Raw genomic sequence first — 20117 nt, forward strand, 5'->3', positions numbered from 1 at the left:
TATCCTGAATCCAGTGTTCCTTCGTAGATTGAAGTTGCTACTCCAGTTGACACTTGAAAAACACAGGTTTGAGCTGTTTGGGCCCACTTCTATGCAGATTTTTCCAATAAATATGGACTACAGCACTACATGCTGCATGGATGCAGAGGGCCGCCTGTAAAGTTACATGCGGGATTTTGACAGAGTTGGGGGCCAGCGGTCCAACTGCGCCCCACACGCGTACCCCGGCACCCCAGGCTGTTCAAGGCGTGGCCTTATCTGACTTCCTCCGAGCTACGGAAATGGCAGTTTCACCCTAATGCTTCTACCACCTCTTGTAACTTATGGATTATACCCTTTACTTATTTTTCTCTTGGGATTATTTATGTTACAAGTTTGAACGCACTTCTGGCACGTTAGAGATATTGACCTGTCATGTTTGATAGAAATATCTTTAAAATTTTTGTTTGTTTGTTTAGAACTGTACTGTTCAGGATTTAAGATTGTTAAGTATTTGAATATATTTGTTCTTGTCCTCAGAGCTTCATTTTGTAGAAAATGTTGTGCCCCTTTCATCAGGCACCTCAGCTGCCCATGCCTGCCCTGAAATGGGCTGACCATACTCGAATGCCACTGCCACTTTTGAAGCTCTGAGAGCCAGTGTCAGCCCTGTTTCCCACAAGTCTGGACTGTAGACTACTTGTGTCTCAGGCACTCGTTAGAGAGCTTCAGACAATGACACGACGTACCTGGGACTCTCAGTTCCTGCCAGAGCTTAAGAACGTTTAGATTTGTGTGGCCATCTGCTGAATATGCATATTGGCTACTTGTAGATTTTGTAAAAACCTCCAGCTCTGTATCAAAGTAGATAACCAGAGGCCAGGTATCTAAACTGTATTTTCTCATCTTCCCCAGAAATGCTTACACTGACATGCAACCTTATTTTTGGATCTCAGTCTCTTTAAAGGATCTCTTCTAACAGTTGGCACCTTCAAGCCTGTAATTGAAGATGTTTACTAAGTTATCCAAGTGTTCCATATTTTGGAACTCATGCTGAAGTCATTCCTCTTTGATTTCAGTTTGAGGTAAAGATATGACCCTATAGTTGGACCCTTCGGTGACCAAATAATCAAAGGCACATTAGTTAGAAAAGCATCCCATCGGGACCCGTGGCCGTCAGAGCATTTCTGGGCCTGATAACAGCTTGGATCTCTGTTATCTTTTAGTCCTTATTTGTCTGATTGTTTTGTTTTGGGTATTCATTTACACACTTGGAAAGATACAGTTGCTGTTGAACTAGCCATCGTGAGTATTTGGGGTAACTAGAGGTTCGCCATAGGGAAGAGGTGCATATTAGCAGGCATGAGTCTGCTTGACGGGCCCTTACATTGCAGTGGTTGGGCCACTGAATAAAAATGCAACTCTCAAAATTTTATTATTGGAAAGACGTACTTTCATATCCACTTAGAACATCATCCTGTGACTTGAACCTTGAAAACAACTAATAACAGGGTCCAGTGCCTGGACACAGGATGACTGTCTACATGGTGCCCACCCCATGAGGGCGACACTTCTTCTTTTGTGTAAATGTGGGTAGGAAGCAGGGTTTCGAGTGATTGTTGCGGAAGAGCAGGACTAGCGAAAGGTCTGCCAGGTCGGGGGCGAAGCCGTGCGGTGGGGAAGCTGTGAAGCCGACGCCGACGCCTGAGCAGCGTCCAGCGGGGAATCAGTCATCTGGGCCCCTGGACCAGGTCGCTGGGATTTTATGCTGTCCTTTTTGGGGGGCATGCTCCAAATGGTCCGTTTGGATGGCTGTATTTGAGTTGACTGAGCATGTCACTGAGCATTTTCATTTCCTTGTTTCACTTGCAGGCTAAACAAGAATGACACTTAAATCCACTTTTTGAAAAAGTCTAACAGAATTTATCCAGGCACCTCCTAGCATGTAGTTTTTTTATGTATTTCACGGAAATTTGGGATTTGGGGGTATTATTTTTAATGTGGAGATACGAGCTGGGTACATCTCTCTTTTCTTTTCTGTCTCTTCATTAAAGAGTTTAGGGTCAATCTAAACACAGATTAAAGCCTTCAGAATGTTGGTTATTAATAAGTGAATGTTACAACGGTTGCTAAGGGGCATATAACTTCAACTTTGGGGGTGACTAGTGTTTTAATAATACTTGGTGTATTATTTTATATGTTCTAGTATGTTGCGTCTGCTACCTATGCTGATACTATGTACAGTACTAACATTTGTTAATTTCCTTTGATTAATTAAAAAAAGAATTCAAATATCTTACATGAAAGACTCAGCCAGTCTTGTTTCCGTTCTTCTAGTGATTGGGGGCACACTTTTTCCACAGGAATAAAATTCTCCCCACTCTCTGAAGTCAGTAATGACCATTTTGAATTCTCTGATGCTTTTGTCCAGGGCTACGAGGAGGTGTCTCAGAAATTCACCTCCATCAGGCGAGTCCGTGGAGATAATTACTGTGCGCTGAGGGCCACGCTCTTCCAGGCCATGAGCCAGCCAGCCGCGCTGCCCTCCTGGCTGCAGGACCCGGAGCTCACGCTGGTACGCTGCTGCTGCAGGTTTGAGTCTGCAATGTTTCCAGTTGCTTTTGTGAGAAAGACTTCCCCTTCTCTGCCCTGTGCTACGTGCTTGTACTGTCTGCGGTGTGACGTCAGTGTGTGGGTTTATTCAGTTTTGTGTGGCTGAGATGATTTTGCATAGCAAAGTGACTAAAAATGATTGATATTTCCCCAGAAGAGGAAGGTGATAAAATTTCTTCAGTGCTTCAGCTTAACTAGAGAGCAGGTGTTTAGGGTTTGTTCAAAGCACTTAGGGCAGTTTGACTTCAGTGTTGGAGTCTCTACCAAGTGGGCTGTATATTGTACTATCTGAGAACCTGCTGGGGTTTTAGGAGGCAGATTTCTGTGATTCTAGCTCCAATTCAAGGAATCAGCACCCTCTGCAGAGTGATAGGAAAGCTGGCATGGCAGGCGGCAGAGCAGCAACCCTAGAAGAGAGACGGTTGCTGTCAGCCTGGGGGAGGCTCCCTGGGGAGGTGAGGGTCAGGGGCTGTGTCCCAGGCCTGGCCCTCTTCAAGGTTTTAAATCTGCAGCCTGGTCGTGACACCCCAAGAAGTCACATCATCAGTGTGTCGTGGATACACGACACACATCAGCTTGAGGTCATGATAGGTTGGATGATAGAATACCCCAAAAGAGTTTGGTGGGCAGGCACGATTGAGCAGAAGTCAGAATATGACATTACTTGGAAGAAAATAGGAAACCTTGCACCTGTATTAAAAGAGAACCCCAAACCGAAACTCAGAGTGCTAGCTGTGGGAGATCTGCCTTACCAGCAACTTATGAGGGGGGAAGGAAGAGTCAGGATTTTAATGGATTGCAGGCCCAGTACGAGCCCACTGATGTGTGATGCCTGCAGTGATAAGGAAGCCCTGTCTTAAAAGGAGCGCTTCTAAAACACAGGCAGTGACAGCCCTGTCTTGAACAGGGCTGGTCACATCCCATCTTGAGGACCCAGTTCAGCTCTGTGCCTGTACCCTCAGTACAGGTGGGAGTGTGCCCAACAGGGCTCATCTGCTTTGGGGAACAGTTGAAGGAGCTGGGGTATTTGCCTAGAATAAAGACTTTTAGAGGATACTGGTTGGCAGTTAAGCTAATTAGAGGTCTGTTGGGTGAACGGGGTATCACATACCCTCAAAGAGCAAAACCAGGATCAGTGGGTGGAGGATACCACCTGTCTCTCAGGTGATTATCTACTTTATAAACGGGTGTAAGATCACGTGTGTATAAGCTATTTAAATGATATCTGTGAAAGATACTTCTAATCAAAGATACATTATCTTTTTTTAATATAAATTTATTTTGTTTATTTTTGGCGGCATTGGGTCTTCGTTGCTACGCGTGGGCTTTCTCTAGTTGTGGCGAGCGGGGGCTACTCTTCGCTGTGGTGCGTGGGCTTCTCATTGTGGTGGCTTCTCTTGAAGAAGCACGGGCTAGAGCACGGGCTCTAGGCGCATGGGCTTCAGGAGTTGTGGCTCACGGGCTCAGTAGGTGTGGCGCACAGGCTTAGGTGCTCTGCGGCACGTGGGATCTTCCCAGACCAGGGCTTGAACCCGTGTCCCCTTCATTGGCAGGCAGATTCTTAACCACTGCGCCACCAGGGAAGTCCCAAAGATATGTCATCTTAAGCAGATTTCTCAGTATTAGCTTTTTTTTTTTTTTGAGAAATGAGCAAAAGAAATTGATGCACTAGGCTATTTTTAGCTTTGCAAATTAGACATATCAGTACTGAAATATTTCAGAATTGTTGGTCAGTCAAAAGCATGCCTGTGGACATGAGACACTGCTTGGGAAGCAGACATGGGTGATGTCACTGTATTTTGCTTTAACTTTTGTTTGACAGCCATAGCTTTATTTATTGATTGTGACAAAATCCTCCTCGATTTTAGGCTGCTTTCCTTTGAGCCTTTTACTTTAAGGGGCTGCTTAGATTTATGGACTTAATTGATGTAATGAATTTGAAGTTTTAACTTTCCAAGGAACTCTGGTGCAAGCAGTGCTCTACATAATTAAACATACAAAATACGCTCCATGAAAGTAAAGCATAATTTTTATTTTACTAACAGGATACATTTGGGTAAGGTTATCTGCCAAATTAAAAATAGTCTAGGTAGGTTGTGCTTGGTTTCTGATCGGTATGAGAGCACGTTGCGCGTATGAGCAATGGGGGCTTTAAGGTGGTTTTCCTGACTTCATTTGAGTCATGCGGAAATTCTCAAGTACTCTTTCTAATTTCTTCCCTTTTCTGTATGTATCAGTCAACAAGTAGAGTTTTTCTCTTGGGAGCATAATTAGTTGGTCACAGTGGTATTATTTTTGTCATCTAACCTTTCTCGAATGCCAAGAGGCCCACGTCAGAGAGAAAAAGCACATCATACCTGTCCGTGAGTTTAGTATGAAGGTTTATTAAACTTTTCTTGCTCTCATCCAACTAGAAGACTTGCCCCTGTGTTGACTCCTCAGCCGCCAGCAGATTCCCTCGCTTTGAGCACTTTCCTGACAGGGTCTGTTTTGCTGTGTGTCTTGGGCGGGTGACAGATGCACCACACGCTTCTCATTTGAAGCGTCAGTGCAGGAAGGGGTACGCAGACTTGGTTGTCGTACTTGACCAGACTAGTTTTTAACCACCTCCCAGGTGTCTCAGGCAGCCTCCTGTGGATGGCATTCCACCCCTGTTCTCATGCTGGCCCTTCCGCCTCGTCTCCTGTCGGAAGGTCCACACTGACAGGGGTCTCGTTGGGTGAGCGAGAGGGCGGTGCAGCGTGACTGGAAGAAGTCGGGGTGGAACCAAGTACGAATACCGCCAGGTGGTGAGGCCTGCAGAAGCCGGCGGTGCACCGTGGTGGTGGGGTACCCGGACCGCCTCGCCCCGCAAGTGGGGCCTCTCCGTTACCAGAGACTACTTGTGTAACTGTAATAGGGAGGCGTCTTAATATTTGTTAACGCTCGTGATTAAGACAAGCAGATCAGGTGATACTTAACTCAATTCTACAGAACAAGAAGGTCTTACAGGAGTTTTGGTATGAAAGTCTCTGTGCCCATTTCCTACCCATCTTCCTACTAAATCAGAATAACTTGTATCCTGTCATGTTAATTAGGCCATGCTTGCTGTTACAGCTTGGTATAAATTATGGGGTTTAAAATGGGGTAGGCTCGCTGTTATAAACACAATAACTATCTGACAAATAAGTCTGTCTCAGTTTACCCTGATCCTTGATCTTTCTGAATCGCCAAGGGCCTCTTCTGACCACTACCCTGCATCCAGTGACAGTCATATGTCCTGGTGTCCACGGGGCTTTTAGAAGTCCTTGGAGCACTGACCACTTCTGGGGACATAAAAAGGCTGCTCTCAGCAGGCAGGTTGGAGGGAACCAGTTTCAGCATTGTTAGGGTCTCCTGAACTGCCCAGGCTCTGTAGTAGCCCACCTCTTCACACTGGGCATCGGGCAGGTCCTGGGACACCTGAGTTTGTATGTGAGTCTGTAGACTCAGAACCAGTCCTGGCCCAGCCTGCAGGCTGCATGCTGTGCTAAACATCCCTTGACCTCAGCTTGCACTTCGTCAAGAATCCGGTGAGCCCAGAGAAGCTACACACCCTGTAGCTGGCTGTATCTGCTTCCATTTACATTTGGAGAGATGTTCTTTGTAGCATTTTGCCATTTTCCCTCTCTCCTAGAACATGCATGGTTTCAGGAGATTCAAGGGAAGTAGGAGCGCTAGACCGAGACCCTCCCCTTAATGTGAGCTCAGTGGAGGCGAGCGAGCCCAGGCTGCTCGTCCCGTGCTGCTCGGCTCCTCTGGCCTTGCTCGTTCGTGGCCTGTCTGACAGTTCGGCTGCCTCTCATCTCCTGTCATCATGTCTTGGCTCCCTGTCTGTCGTTCTCGCTTCTGTCCAGATCCTAGTCTCTGTGTTTGACTGCAGTCGGATGATCTGACCGTGACCCTGACCTTGGACGTGGCTTGGTCTGGCTGTTCTTAAACTTGGGCAGCAGCTGGGTCCCCAAGAGGTGGTATCCTTCGGGTCAGGGGTCCTTTGGTTCCATAGTTTTAGAATGTCTCTGAGTGGGTGGGACCTGTGACAGTGTTTGCTTGCTTAGGGTGGGATAGACTGTATATCAGAACTCATGAGACAGTTTGGGGGTGACACATTCTTGTTACTTGCTATCCCTTTAACCATGGTGCTGATTTCGAGAATTGTGGACATTTGCTAGAGAAAACAGGCTGTTTTTATATTTCAGTCACAAATGAAATTATACCTAAGCTAATTAGGCAGTTTAATACTTTATTAAGTATTTCCCGTCATTGTTTCTTGTTTTTCATTGTTTCTTCTTTACGTCTCCCTTACCCTAACAGAAGTCCAGTCTCCGTGTGTGTAGTGTAAAAGAATGGCTGTGTGTGTGTGTTGTATGTGTCATGACCCCCTGAAAGCATTTAAAGCTATCCTCATTTTTTTCATCTGAGTAAAGAATTTCAGCTCCATTATTCTTTCCTCATAGTTTCTTTTCACACCTCAGTTTGGGGCTTTCTCCAGGCTCCCCACAGCTCCCAGCATATACAGCCCTTGATAATTATTCCAGCAATACTTTGGCCCATGCGTGGAAGGAATGAGGAAACGGACTTTTTTTTGGGTTTTGCTCGGTGTAGTTAGATCGTTGGGGTCTCTTGAGTAATTGAGCATCGTGCCTGCTTTTTAGGTACATACACAACATCACGTGATGCTTATGTTTTCTGGGCTTCCTTCCACGCCGTTTCCCAGCTCACATCTGTGTAGCCAGTATTTTCTGCTCACTGCACTTCTCTGTGCCCAGTTGTGATTTCAGCTTATTGCCACTTGAGGGCATTTTAGAGTCTGGTGATAAACCAGAGAACCTGAGAGAAAGTTGGCAGCAGAACTGCCCACATGTTGCTGAAATGTAGGACAGTGTGGGCACAGAGCTGGGCTGCTCTTGGGTGGGTGGTCATTTGTCATCGTAAGAAGATGAGAACACAGCCCCTCCCCCATTAATGCCATCATTGTGATAACCACCTGAAGAGGAATTTACGTCCCTGTTGTGGTTTTGTTTTTTTGTAGAGATGAAACCACTGTAGTTTCACATGACTGCTGTAAAGGGAAGGTAAAACTGGAGTTCCCGTTCATGCAAGGGTCTTCAGAGCCTTAGATTCCAGGAGAACTGAACACATGGCCTCATTTAAAACTGTATTACAACTGTTAAACAAACTCAGGTTCTAGGGAGGAATTAATTATTCTCTAATGATCTTTTGACTTGGAGGTGAACTCTTTTTTCCTTTCTGCATTTTATAGCACTGAAGGGACATGCCTGTGCCCGGCCTAATTATATGGATTTCTCCAAGACTGTTGGGAAAGTCTGAGTTCCCATGCTGACGTCGATCCGGTTATGTCCCAGCTTGCTTTTCAGACTCCAAATTCTATTGATGATGAGGGGAAAACAAAATAGCAAACGCTCCAGGAAAAAAAAGGAAACAGGCAAAATAATAGTTGAGCTGTCAGTTCTCTAATGAGCTAGCCCATCACAACTCCCTTAACCCCTGCATCTTGTTCTCAGTTGTATTTTCTATCTTACTACACTGATTAGTTAAACTAGATACCATAGTGTTTCTTTCTAATATTAAAACTTTGATGGTAGTGTAAGTATCAGAAGTTAGGTTTTATTTTCCTAGTCAGGAAAGGAACAGGTTTTTACCCTATCCTGGACCATCTCACAGGCCCAAAGCACCTTCCTGAGTCAGGCATTAGGGAGTGGTAGGGAGGCACCAGTGAGCCCCGCAGCTGCTTGGGTGGTTTATGCGAAGACCTGGTGTGAACACTGCCTTCATGTACCCTTACAAAGTGCTGTGGAATGTTCCTGCCCGCGGCTGGAACCCAGCCAGGTACATTGTGCCTTTGGGTTTCAACCAAAACTGCCATTTCACTGTAGAAGCCCTCCTCAGGGTGGGTCTTTCCGAGATCCTGACTTCCAGATTTAGGTCCGCCGTCCTAAACCCAGACAGATGTGCAGGAATTAATTCTGGAAACGAAGGTAGGTCTTGTAGGCTTCATTGTTTCTCATAGCTTGGATCGTGTGATGGCCTTTCTGGAATGTTAACATTTTCTCTCTCTGTTTCTTGATACTCTAGTTACCAGAAAAACTCATAAGCAAATACAGCTGGATCAAGCAGTGGAAGCTTGGACTGAAGTTTGAGGGGAAGAGCGAGGCCCTGGTTGATAAAATTAAGGAGTCCCTCACTTTACTGAGGAAGAAGGTTTGGAACATGTAGTTTCCTTTCTGTGATAAGTGCAAAGCTCTCACTCCCGGGTGCCCCAGCACACCACTTCTTGGTCTTCACTTAGTGGATTACCACACGCTCTTGGCTGGTTTTTAGGCAAAATAATTCTAAACGAACACAAACACTTCCTATGAAGTGTTCGGTAAAATGAAGAAATATCAACATCGTGTATTCTCGGAGGAGATGATGTGTTTAATGAAACGTTTAACTTTGTTTAAAGGAAACCGTACAAATGTAGTCTTTTCTTCAGTTCTGACAAGTTTCAGGGATATCATTTAGTCCATATCTCTTACAGGATTATCAGTGATAATGAATTCACATTTATTAAATTCTTCCCAATTATGTTCATGTTTTAAGATTCTGTCCATATTTATTAGACTTGTTTTCTTTCACGATGATTTTCCAGTGGAGCAGATTTAGTAACTTGTCCTTTGACAACTGTCCTGAGGGTTTTTCTGAAGCAGAATTGTGAGGAGGAACTTGGTCTGCTGATTCCCAGTGATTTGGTTATTAAATGCTCCCTCTTCTGTGGCTTTCCGCTGCCTTATGTGGGTCGATATCCTGCTTGCACACTGGCCCCACACAGAACTCTAGGTTGCTGGCCTTTGAGCAGCCTAACAGCTCTCCTCACCAGGGACCCGGGATTGAGGGCCTGTTAGTTGCTCCAGGCTTTGTAGATGGAGGAGGGAGGCCGGTAAGGAGGTGTCAGGCATCGGCTTTCGGGATTCCCCCAGCACATACCCTGGTTGTTGATCTGTTCACTTGACTGTGGTCTGCCCCCATGAGACTTTCAGCTTCACCAGAGACTGTCCTGTCGATTCCTTTACAGCCAGTGCCGGGTGCTGAGCCTGGCACATAATAGGCATTTGGTCAATATTTTGTTGAATGAGTGGAGGGCCCTGAGTTCCTGGAGCCTAGTTTTTATTTACAAACATGAGAAATGTGTACTGGAAACTATACTGTCGAAGGAAGACCAGTGATGAAGAAATGGGAGCAAGAGAAGGGGAGAGGGGGTCTGTTCTTGCTGCCTGTTGGAGCAGAGCACAGGATTCAAGGGGGCTGGGGGACCTGCGCCTGCCCAGGCCCTGGGTTAGCAGGGGGTTGAGCATAAGGCTCTGGCCCTGTGGGAGTGAACAGGAAGGCTCTTCAGCTCAGCCACTGGTGACAGCTTCCTTTTTAACTCTTTTAAGTTCTTGTGAGGTTGCTTTATTAGCTGTGCCTACTGTAACTAGATCCTCATTTGGGGGAATGTTTAAGTGATTCCAGTTTGTAATAACATTAAAATTATACATTAACACTCTGAGCCAAAAAAAAAATAAAAATAAAAAGCCTCTGAGCCGGCATCGTTAGCACTTTGTATGTGCCAGGCTGCACACTAAAAGTTTGATACATTGTTTAATCCTCACGACTACCCGGGTATCGTTGCTGTGGTATCCTCACTTTGCAGATGAGGAGACGGAGGCCCTGCAGAAGCCACCAGCTGCTCGGTGGCAAGGCCTGTATTCCACCCTGACTCTCTGACCCCAGAGCTGCGTTCTTGCCTGCCAGCTTGGTCCCCTTCTGGAAAATATGAGGTGTTCCAGCTTGCAACCCAAATATTGGAGCGAGTCCGGTGGCACAGTCATTACTATTAACACTTACTCTTGTATTTAAAATGTTAATGGTTTTGGGGAGGAGCAGTAGTTACTGGTTATTCATAAGGATTAGTTTTATGTTGGCACCTCCTATCCTCGTTCACTTTAACTTAAAAGCACATATGTTTATAGGGTTTTCTTTTTCACTTAAAGAGTTTGCTTATGTTAGCTGAATACTTGATCCTCTGCTTTACTCTGAATCAGAAGTCGGTAAGAATTTCCGGAGTGGATTTATTCATTTGAAACTCAAGTGTATATTTAAGAGGTTAGAAGAATAAGTTTAGTAAACAGATACTCAGGATACCCCGCAGTCTTCCTGGTGCATCTCCATGTTTGAGGGTTGGCTTGGTGTTGGTGGGTGGTAACGGCTGCCGTAAACCCCTTAAGGGGAGGAGTAGTTTCAGCTTCGCTTCACAGCGTCTCACACGGGCCTCACACACGCATGTTAGCTCTCCTGTAAGTATTTCTGATTGACCGGTTTGATCTCTGCCTGGGAAGGTAGGGGAGTTGAAATTTCCATTCCATGGCCCTAGAGTTCTCCGTAGTACATTATACTTTTGTTTCAAGTTAGTGGGGGAAGAAGTGAGTAAGGAATTTGTGAGGTCTGAAGAGTGCCATTGTTCGAGCTGGAAGCTTGAGCACTGAGCCTTGGTACGTGACCCATGGTTGCCTGCCTATCTTGAAAATAATTTTGTGCTCATCGTGTGGAATTTTACCAGGGACTTTTAGAGCAACAATTTAATTATTATGTAACTTTCTTATTACAGTGGACAGACTTGGCTGAACTGAGAACTGCCGAAGCGAGGCAGGTAGCTTGTGATGAACTGTTCACGAATGAAGAAGAGGAGTACAGCCTCTATGAAGCTGTGAAATTTCTCATGCTAAACAGAGCCATCGAACTATATGATGATAAAGAGAAGGGAAGGGAAGTGCCGTTCTTCTCTGTGCTTCTGTTTGCTCGGGACACGTCAGGTGACCCCGGACAGCTGCTGAGGAACCATCTGAACCAGGTGGGGCACGCCGGTGGCCTTGAACAGGTGAGCTGTACCTTTGGGAGTATATTGGCCCAAACAGCAGCTTCAGCCGCCAAACCTCATCCCAGTTTTTGTGAGCCAGGAGTCGAGGGTCTCGGGAGGCTGCAGTTGGATCTTGTTCAGGGCTGCAGTCATCTGAGGGCGTGATTGGGGCTGGAGGGGCCACTTCCAGTATGGCATGCTCACCTGGCTGTTGGCAGGAGGCCTCAGTCCCTTCGCTGGGAGGTGGTGGGAGGGTTCTGTTCCTCACCATGTGGGGCTTTCCATAGGGCTGCTTGGGTGTCCTTGTGACATGGCGGCTGGCTTCCCTCAGAAAGGGATCCAAGAAGAGAGCAAGGAGGAAGCTCCAGTGCCTTCTATGATCTAGTCTTGCGAGTCACGCACGGTCAATTACACTCTATTCTGTTTGTTAGAAGCAAGTCACTTAATCCTTCCCACATTCAAGTGAGGAGTGCCAAAGAATTGTGAACGTATTTTATAACCGCCGTGGTTATCTCAGCCTGGGCTTGCTTCTGTAGTGTGGTGGATGGGATCAGTACCCTTGGCTCCAGTAAACAAATAGACCAAGCTCTTGGAAGAGTCCTCTGAAGGGTCTTGTTGTTTTTTTTTTTTTTTTTAATTGAGGTGAAGTTCATATAACACAAAATTAACCATTTTAAAGTGTACAACTCAGTCACTTTCGGTACATCTGCGGTGTTGTGTGACCATCACCTGTGTCAAGTTCCAAAACTTTCCTTCCCCTGAGAGAAAACCTGGTGCCCGTTAAGCAGTCACCCCCAGTGATTATCTGTTTGATTGTAGCCATTCGAGTGGGTGGGAAGTGGTTTCTCATTGTGGGTTCGGTTTGCATTTCCCTGATGACTTTTCATGTACTTACTGGTATTTGCATATCTTCTTTGGAGAAATACCTGTTCAAGTCTTTTGCCCAATTTTTAAACTGGTTATTTGCTTTTTTACTGTCGAGTTGTAAGGTGTTCTTTGCATATTCTCTACACGAGTCCCTGATCAGACATAGGATCTCTTCTTGATGATGTGCTTGTTTATAACGACCCATATATACAAAAGGACTGGGGCTGGGCCCACGGGGAGGAAGAATGGTTGTGGCTGAGCCATGCCATGCACCTCGGGGACACCAGGAGTGGGTGGAGTGGGTGGAGAGCCCTATCCTTCACCGTGGCTTCCCGCCACATCCTTCAGTGTTTGCTCTTCCCCCAGGTTGAAATGTTCCTTCTCGCCTACGCTGTGCGCCACACCATTCAGGTGTACCGGCTCTCCAAGTACAGCACTGAAGAGTTCATCACCGTCTATCCCACCGACCCCCCCAGGGACTGGCCGGTGGTGACGCTGATCGCCGAAGATGACCGGCACTACAACATCCCCGTCAGAGTGTGTGAGGAGACGAGTCTGTGAGACACTCCTGGACAGCCTGGTGACGCGGCTCGGTCCTTGGGACTGCAGGTCCCTTGGAGTGACCTCTGAGGACTCTTGGGCCTTGTGAGCCAAGCTGGACTGGAATGTTCTGAAGACTAGCTTTTGATAATCAGAATTAATCAAGTTTTTTCCCTCACCTATGATGCACTATGTTTCACTGGGGGCCTTCAGAGCACACCTGTTGAAAGGTGCAGACTACATCTCCATAAAACAAACACATTTGTATCAGAGGAGACTTATTTTGGAGAGGAATATGTTCAGAGCTCTCTCTAATAGTAAACTGGCTTTCCGTTTTTTTTTAAAGATGGTAGTTTTTTTGTTTTGGTGGTGATGGGTCTCTGCAGTGCCCTTCCTGTGCACCTACGCGGTCTGCTTATATGGTAGAGTTCTGGGACAAAGCTTGTCAGCGGCCCAGCCGTAACATCCTCTGATAGTCTCATCGAGCAGTGGTTTGGATTTACATGTTAATTAAAGCTGTTCTAAGCAGATTGTCTAATGGAAGGTTAAGAACTGGGTCCCCAATAGTTATTTAAAGGCTGGAGAGGGAGCTGCAGGAAGAGGCAGTGGCAGCAGGACGTCCTGACTCTGAAGAACGTGACAAACGCCTGCGGTTGGGAACACACCAGGTCTGGTGCTGGGTGCAGGCGCTGGGTGCAGGCGCTGGGTAGTTGGCGGGTGAGCGCAGCTCGTTGCTCTCTAGGATTGGGGCTGCTCCTTAGTCTCCACTTCCATGGATCCACCATTTTATAGTCAGAACAAGGCTTAGATCCACCTGCTTTTTTAGAGGAGACCAAGGCCAAGTGATTATTTTTTTGGAGAATGCTTCCGTTGCCAAATCCGTGTGGCTCCTCTGTTGGATGAATAACAGCAAAGCGTCTCAGGCTTTTTCTGGGTAAGTTTAAACAGAGCGTGTGCTGAAAACTGACTGCAGCCGCATGGCCGAGCTGCATCTGCCCTTGATTTGGCTATGCCCTGGGGAGGCGGTGTTCTGGCCACGAGTGATTGCATGTCACAGGCTAGGGTGGTGCCTGGGGGCTGGACAGGGCAGCCCAGCTGAGCGTGGTCTGCATTAGGGCCCGAACCATCCACGTGGGGCGTGTACTGTGGCCACGGCGCAAGGGACGGGACGTGTCACTCTTTAGGACTGTCAGTGGCATCTGAATTGGCTCAGTATTTGTGGACGTGGTGTTACCCTGAAGCACTGAGCTTTATTTTATAGTAAGTAAGATCTTTATTTGGTCCAATTTAAGCTTATAGTTTATAAGCTATCTAATCCATTGTTGTTTTTTTCTCAGAGGGGCAAACCTTTTGTGATAGTGTTAGTTTTGCTTTCACTTAAAAATTAAAATTCTTGGTTGAGAAAACTCAGAGGACACATAAAACTATGCAGACGGTTACATCAATATTGATATTTTCCCCATTACCTCATCAATAGTATTCACCACGTTTCGGTAGCTACTTATTCATTGGAGCGTTTGAATTAAATTCTGCTCTAAATGGTGTGAATGTGTTGAGAGGCTTTGCTTTTCACTGTGAAATGCAGTGGTGCCTCAAATAAGGAGGCACCTAGAAGCCAAGTGAAAGTAAAACTGACGAATTCTTGTTGGCTTTGATGCTTCATTTTATGGAACTCATTTTTCATGTAACTTACAACAGGAAATGCTTACCGTTCATTCCTGAACATTTTTAAAAGCACAACTTCAAACACTTAGGTTGTATAAGGCAGTAGGAGTCTGTGTCCATCTAACCGTTGGTGCATAGCCGCTGCTGGATTTAATAATACTCATGATCACCTGTCTTTGCGTTTTGAGAATGTTCTAATCTTAGTGAACTTGAGTTGAGCTGGGCTTCTGGGCAGCTTGTTTATGTTTCATACTTTTTTCTTGTTCCTGTGTGTGATATTGTTAGAGTGTGTGCAGAAATTGTGGTCTTAACCACCCCACTGATAAAAATTCACAAGGGTGCGTTTAAGTTGCTCTCTGTCCCAAGGCCTTATTACACTCTGCTCTCAGACTGCCATCCAGGCTTAGAGGGATCACAGCATAAGAGAAGTAAAACTTTCAAAGAAACAGTACTTCAGGAAATATAGATGATTGGCCAACTTAAAATATGTTTCTTTTTGTTGCAACATGCAACTACGGTCGCCCCAAGTTTTAATTCCATTTTTCATTCCTGGTCTTGGCCTGGTCGGGTGACATCAGCAGAATTGAAATTGAACTGAGACCAAAATGGATTCAGGAGGATGATCTACTCAGAGGGAATTTCTAAAATGATAGTGTTCCAGAAAAAGGAAGGTAGTAGGAATGACACTGTGCTTACTTTCTGTCCCAGAGTTTATTGCAGGAGTTCAGTGGTTTGGACCCTATGGTCTTGGCAGAAGGATAATGTCTACCTTAAACAGGCGTGACTTAAACCTTTGAGCTCATTTAAGGTGCATTAAACCTAAAAGAATTTCCCTGTAACAAGTTCCATGGAATTAACTCTCCTCACTGAGAACTTTTCCCACTTCCCCTCCTCACCTGCTAAGCTCCTACATTTACAGCATCCATTGATTTCACTCATAACACATGGAACAGTGAGGGTGGCAGCTGAGAACAAGCTGCCAATGTGCGCTCTTTCACTTATGATCTCAGCGTCGGGGGGAGGGGCGGGGATTTGATCTGAAATGTCAGTTCCTCTTCCTTAGAATCTAGCATATCCAAAAATGCTTTAAAGGCACAGAACAGGATTGACCCTGCTGTCTAGATAGAGCCATTTACACTTTTGTTATTCTGTACACATTCGGTTAATATCTGATAAATACTGGTGTTTTTCTCTGATTGTGGAAAACAGACATTGCCTTTGTTTTCTTTCATTATTCTTTTTTTCCTCCAATTCTAGAGCTTATCAAGTAAAATCTCAGGCCACCTGAATCTCACACCTCTGTCAGGAAGAAACACCTTTGTTGGTTTTTATGTGCTTGTGTTTTCCTTTGTTTTTTAAGAGGCTGTGTTATTCCTCCTGCCCTCTTCACCCCAAGGTGCTCTTTCACTTGAGAGTTTGTAGTCTGCTTTTTGAAGAGCTTCCAGATGGTGACGGTTAGGTGCTCTCTCCCCTTTAATGATCTAGGATTCTTACCTCACAGCACAGAAGTAGGACTCAGATAGACTTCCTGGCTTTTTCTCCTTTTTGGTGTTAAAGTTTGATTGTTTTCCTCTCTCTCTCTCTTTCTAAAGCAAGACTTGGCAGGTACTCCCCCTTTGAAAGCCAGAAAGTGTTTTCAGAAGTGTAAACCTCCGGGGAATGTTATTTGTAGGCATACACAAAAATACATAGGTGCCTTTTTAAAAAGATCTGTATCTACTTAAAAGCAATAAAAAGGAAGCCCTGAATGTGTGTGGAGTGAATCTGAATCTGAAATGTGTGTGAAAGGTATAGAACCCCCAAATAGTTGAGCACAGGCAGGGCACAGTGTCAAGGAATTTAGAAATGGCCCAAGGAACTGTACGAAGGGAACTGAAGAGGGAGGAACTGATTTTAGATTAAAAGTGCCTTTTAAAAACAAAACAACAGACGCCTGACAGACCTCCATGGCTTACGTCATACAAGGATAAAAATCTGAACCAGTGGAAGACTTCTGTGCGTGGATTCCGCAAACTCCTTTTTCTAAAGTTTAAGTCCCCTGCTTAACAGAAGGAGACTATGTAATGCTTAACTCTTTCGGAAAAACTTCTTGGTGATGTCTTCTGAGGGACTGGAGAGATCAGGGAGCCACTGCTGGGTTATGCAGTGAATTAAGACATGGGCAGCTGATGATTGATACCTGTGTGATCCAGTTAATAACTTGGAGCTGTGAGAAGCACAACACTAAACTGGTTTGGCTCCTCCCACCCTTGGTAGCAGTAGCAGTAGAAGCAAGGCAGGCTCGGCCGTGACCGGAAGGGACGTGTGCGCGTGTATGAATGTGCCTGCTTGCTGGCCTGCAGTCGCATTGGGACGTTCTCACGTACGCGAGGTCCCACAGCCTGAGACCCAGCCACATTTGGGAGGGTGAAGGTGAGCTGTCCCGTTTGCATTTTTTTCTTTTCATGGTAAATTGATATTTGTTACCGGGAATGGTGGAATGGGTTAGTAGGCATAATTGAACTATACAGAGTGGTGGAGATAATTGTAGTGGAAAGTCATATCAACAAGCCATTTATTGCGTATATCTCTGTTCCCAGGCCTTTATGGCCATCTGTATATTTCCATATTTTGAATACTCATTAATAGGGAGAACACTGACCAGAGCTTTATCGCATTCTTGTTGATTTCTTGGGTGTAGTTGTGGGTCAGGGGTGAGATGGCCGAAACATGGGTAATCCAAGGAAAGGATACGGGGCTGGAGATAACCACGGTCTCGGCAATCTTTTGGGGGTGGTTGAGCTTAATTCTGAACTTTAAAATAATTTTTTGTACTCAAGACCTTTTGTATAGTGAAAAATGCCTTGATCTGTCTTCTCATAAATGGTGCTACAATATGGTACTCCTACAGGAACCAGAGCAATCCACAGTAATGTTGGTCACGTCGAGTACTTCGTTGTGGGAAGAAAGCCGAAGTGAATGTATTTAATGAGCCCCCTTCTCGTTTCCATTGTCTTTATAAAAACGTTGTGGTATTGTTACTCTCCTTTTAGCCGCTTCCGACTCTCTGTGTTGTGAATTCTGAGAGGGTAACGACCCACCTTCTGTCTCTGGTGGTGGTTTTCCTTCCTTGTCAGCCGGGCTGCGGGCTGCAGAGGGAGGGCAGCCGGGAACGTGGTGTGAACCTGGCCCGCTCGCCTTGGCTTGTTTAGCAGAGTGTCCTGTTTACACTGTATAGTGTCAGCACCTGTCAGAAACCGCGCCTGCTCAGAAAACTGTGCCCCCAAGGCGCCCGTCAGCTTGGGGCCTTGGTCCTACCTGCATCCGCGGCAGGAGTGTCCCCCGTGACGTGCTGAGTCTTCGTCTTCACCGTCAGAGGCAGAGCCTCCTCGGGTTTTGCTGCCGATCCCCTGTAGCAACCTGGCCACTGAGGATTGTAAAAATAAATAGCAAAAAACAAACTTAGAAAATAAAAACTCAGAAGCCTGGCTGTGTTGCTCTGGTTAAATGCCTGACTTTGAGGACCTGGGAGATTTGGGTTCAGTGCTTTAAACTTTCCGGCACCTCCAAGACGGGCCTGTGATGCCTGATGACTTTACAGTGCTGAACCTGTAGGAAGTGATCCGCCCAAATTAGATGCACACTTCTGGGCCTCTTGGGTCTGGATTCAAGACCAGTCTCATCACCCACTACTCGGGGGAGCTGGGCCCAGTTACCCCGCCTCTGTAGCCTCAGTCCTCACCTCCACCATGGTCTGTCTCCCCTGCGGGTGGGGGGAAGCAAGGTGCAAGCACCCAACAGAGTGCTTCCAGGAAGATCCCCTAGGCCTGCAAAGCAGGGCTGCAGTCACAGTCCAGACCCAGCCTGGCCGTGTGTTTGCCTGGGAGAGGCCCTCAGCGTGTGCAGCGTTCTTAGGTGTTCAAGAACCAACCAGACCGATGGGAGCGCGCCCAGAAGTGTGACAGCAAGACCTTGCATGCGCTGCGTATGAATCGGACTGCCACTGAGAGAGGTTAACCATCTGAAGAAGGGGGAAGACAGCAGGCTTTCACAGGTATTCTTGGGGTTAGAGGATGAAGTTTCGGCCACCGGTGCCCTACCTTCCTGTGAGTCAAAGAACTGAGTCTTTGCAAAATGGTGCTGGGCTTCTGAAGAACCCACTGCTTAGGGGTTGGGCATCCAGAGAGCAGCAGTGGCAGGTTGGTGGTGGCCGCAAAAAGACCTCCCATGCCAAACAGCAACAGCAAGCTCTCCTTCCTTCACCGCCCCGTTCAGTTGTGTTAATAAACTAAATGCTGCAAATACACTCTCCCCTTTCCCCCTCCTCTTGTCTGAGTTGTGGTGCTGTCCTCGATTCCGAGGGCAGTGTTTCTGGCATTTCTCCTCCATCGCCTCCCCCCACGGTAGGAAGTGTGGAGAGAAACGGGGATCTGGGCTGTGGATCCTAGGGAGGCCCTTAGGAATTATAACCATCAAATGATCAAGAAAATACCGACTGTCATATGTGTGTAAAACGAGAGTATTTATGTGTATATACAGTACATTCCCACTTACCATGTCTCCCTTGCTCGAAATCTCGGCATTCTTTCTGCAGATTCTCTAAATTGTCTCCCCTTCCCACTCCGGCCCCTGCCTCTTGTCTGGGCTCCGTGTGAGTGGCCTGGTAATGACCTTCTGACTTGCTGGGTCTGGAGGGTTCATTCCAGACTTCCAGCCCCCAGCACAGCTCCAGAGGCAAAACCGATTTGGCCCTGGGGCGGAAAAGCCCAGGGTGACACTCTCCCAATCAGCTCCCTAGGGCTGAGTGCGGATTCTTCCCCTCCCCTGTCCACGACCCTGCAGCCCAGCCCTGCACCCTTGCAAGACCCTAGCAAGATGGCTGAGAGGTCTGGTGATGGTGGTTTTTCGTTCTCTGTTACAATTTGGAATATTCATTTAAGCTAAGGACACTGTCCTCCAAATACCTGCCTAGTGCCGTCTCCCGAAATCAGGAACTGGGATGCAGTTTATGGCAGATAAAAACACTGCCATGCTGTGCCATTCCTGAGGAGACCGCACTCCTCAGAATGTTGGGGAGGATGCTAAGAACATAAAGAGCAAACAGTGGAAGTTGTCTTTTATGTTCTTGGAGATCACATCCTGATTGTGCTAGATGGTGAGGAACTGTGATACACTAAGGTTTAAAAAAAAATCTTTAGAACAATTTTATAATTAACATCATTGGCTATTTCCAGTGTTCTCAATTATAAGTAGTGCTATAATGAGCCTTCTCATTCATCGATCTTTTTATGCATCCTTAAATTGACCCTGTTTAAGGCTCTTGGAACGTATTTCCAACCTTCCCTTAAAAGAGTTGCAGGGGGCTTCCCTGGTGGCGCAGTGGTTGAGAGTCCGCCTGCCGATACAGGGGACACGGGTTCGTGACCCGGTCCGGGGGGATCCCACATGCCACGGAGCGGCTGGGCCCATGAGCCATGGCCGCTGAGCCTGCGCGGCCTGTACTCCGCAACGGGAGAGGCCACAACAGCGAGAGGCCCGCGTACCGCAAAAAAAAAAAAAA

At 46.5% G+C, this 20117-nt stretch overlaps 1 protein-coding gene across 5 annotated transcripts in view; it reads left to right on the top strand.

Annotated features, from left to right (window-relative positions):
• OTULIN (OTU deubiquitinase with linear linkage specificity) overlaps window positions 1-17609 on the top strand; it is a 32340-nt gene extending 14731 nt beyond the window's left edge. For 3 of the 5 annotated variants that reach the window (XM_027125341.1, XM_027125342.1, XM_027125346.1), the window contains exons 4-7: window positions 2411-2554; window positions 8707-8832; window positions 11258-11527; window positions 12740-17609. In XM_027125341.1, the coding sequence (XP_026981142.1) occupies window positions 2411-2554; window positions 8707-8832; window positions 11258-11527; window positions 12740-12934 (735 nt within the window). In that variant the 3' untranslated portion in view covers window positions 12935-17609. The remainder of the gene's footprint in view (window positions 1-2410; window positions 2555-8706; window positions 8833-11257; window positions 11528-12739) is intronic. The other 2 variants (XM_027125343.1, XM_027125345.1) reach the window with 2 other exon arrangements.
• The last annotated feature ends 2508 nt before the right edge of the window (window positions 17610-20117 follow it).

This window comes from Aethalodelphis obliquidens, unplaced genomic scaffold, assembly GCF_003676395.1.
Source record: "Aethalodelphis obliquidens isolate GAN/ISIS:26980383/991018 unplaced genomic scaffold, ASM367639v1 scaffold29, whole genome shotgun sequence".
Classification (NCBI taxonomy): domain Eukaryota; kingdom Metazoa; phylum Chordata; class Mammalia; order Artiodactyla; family Delphinidae; genus Aethalodelphis; species Aethalodelphis obliquidens.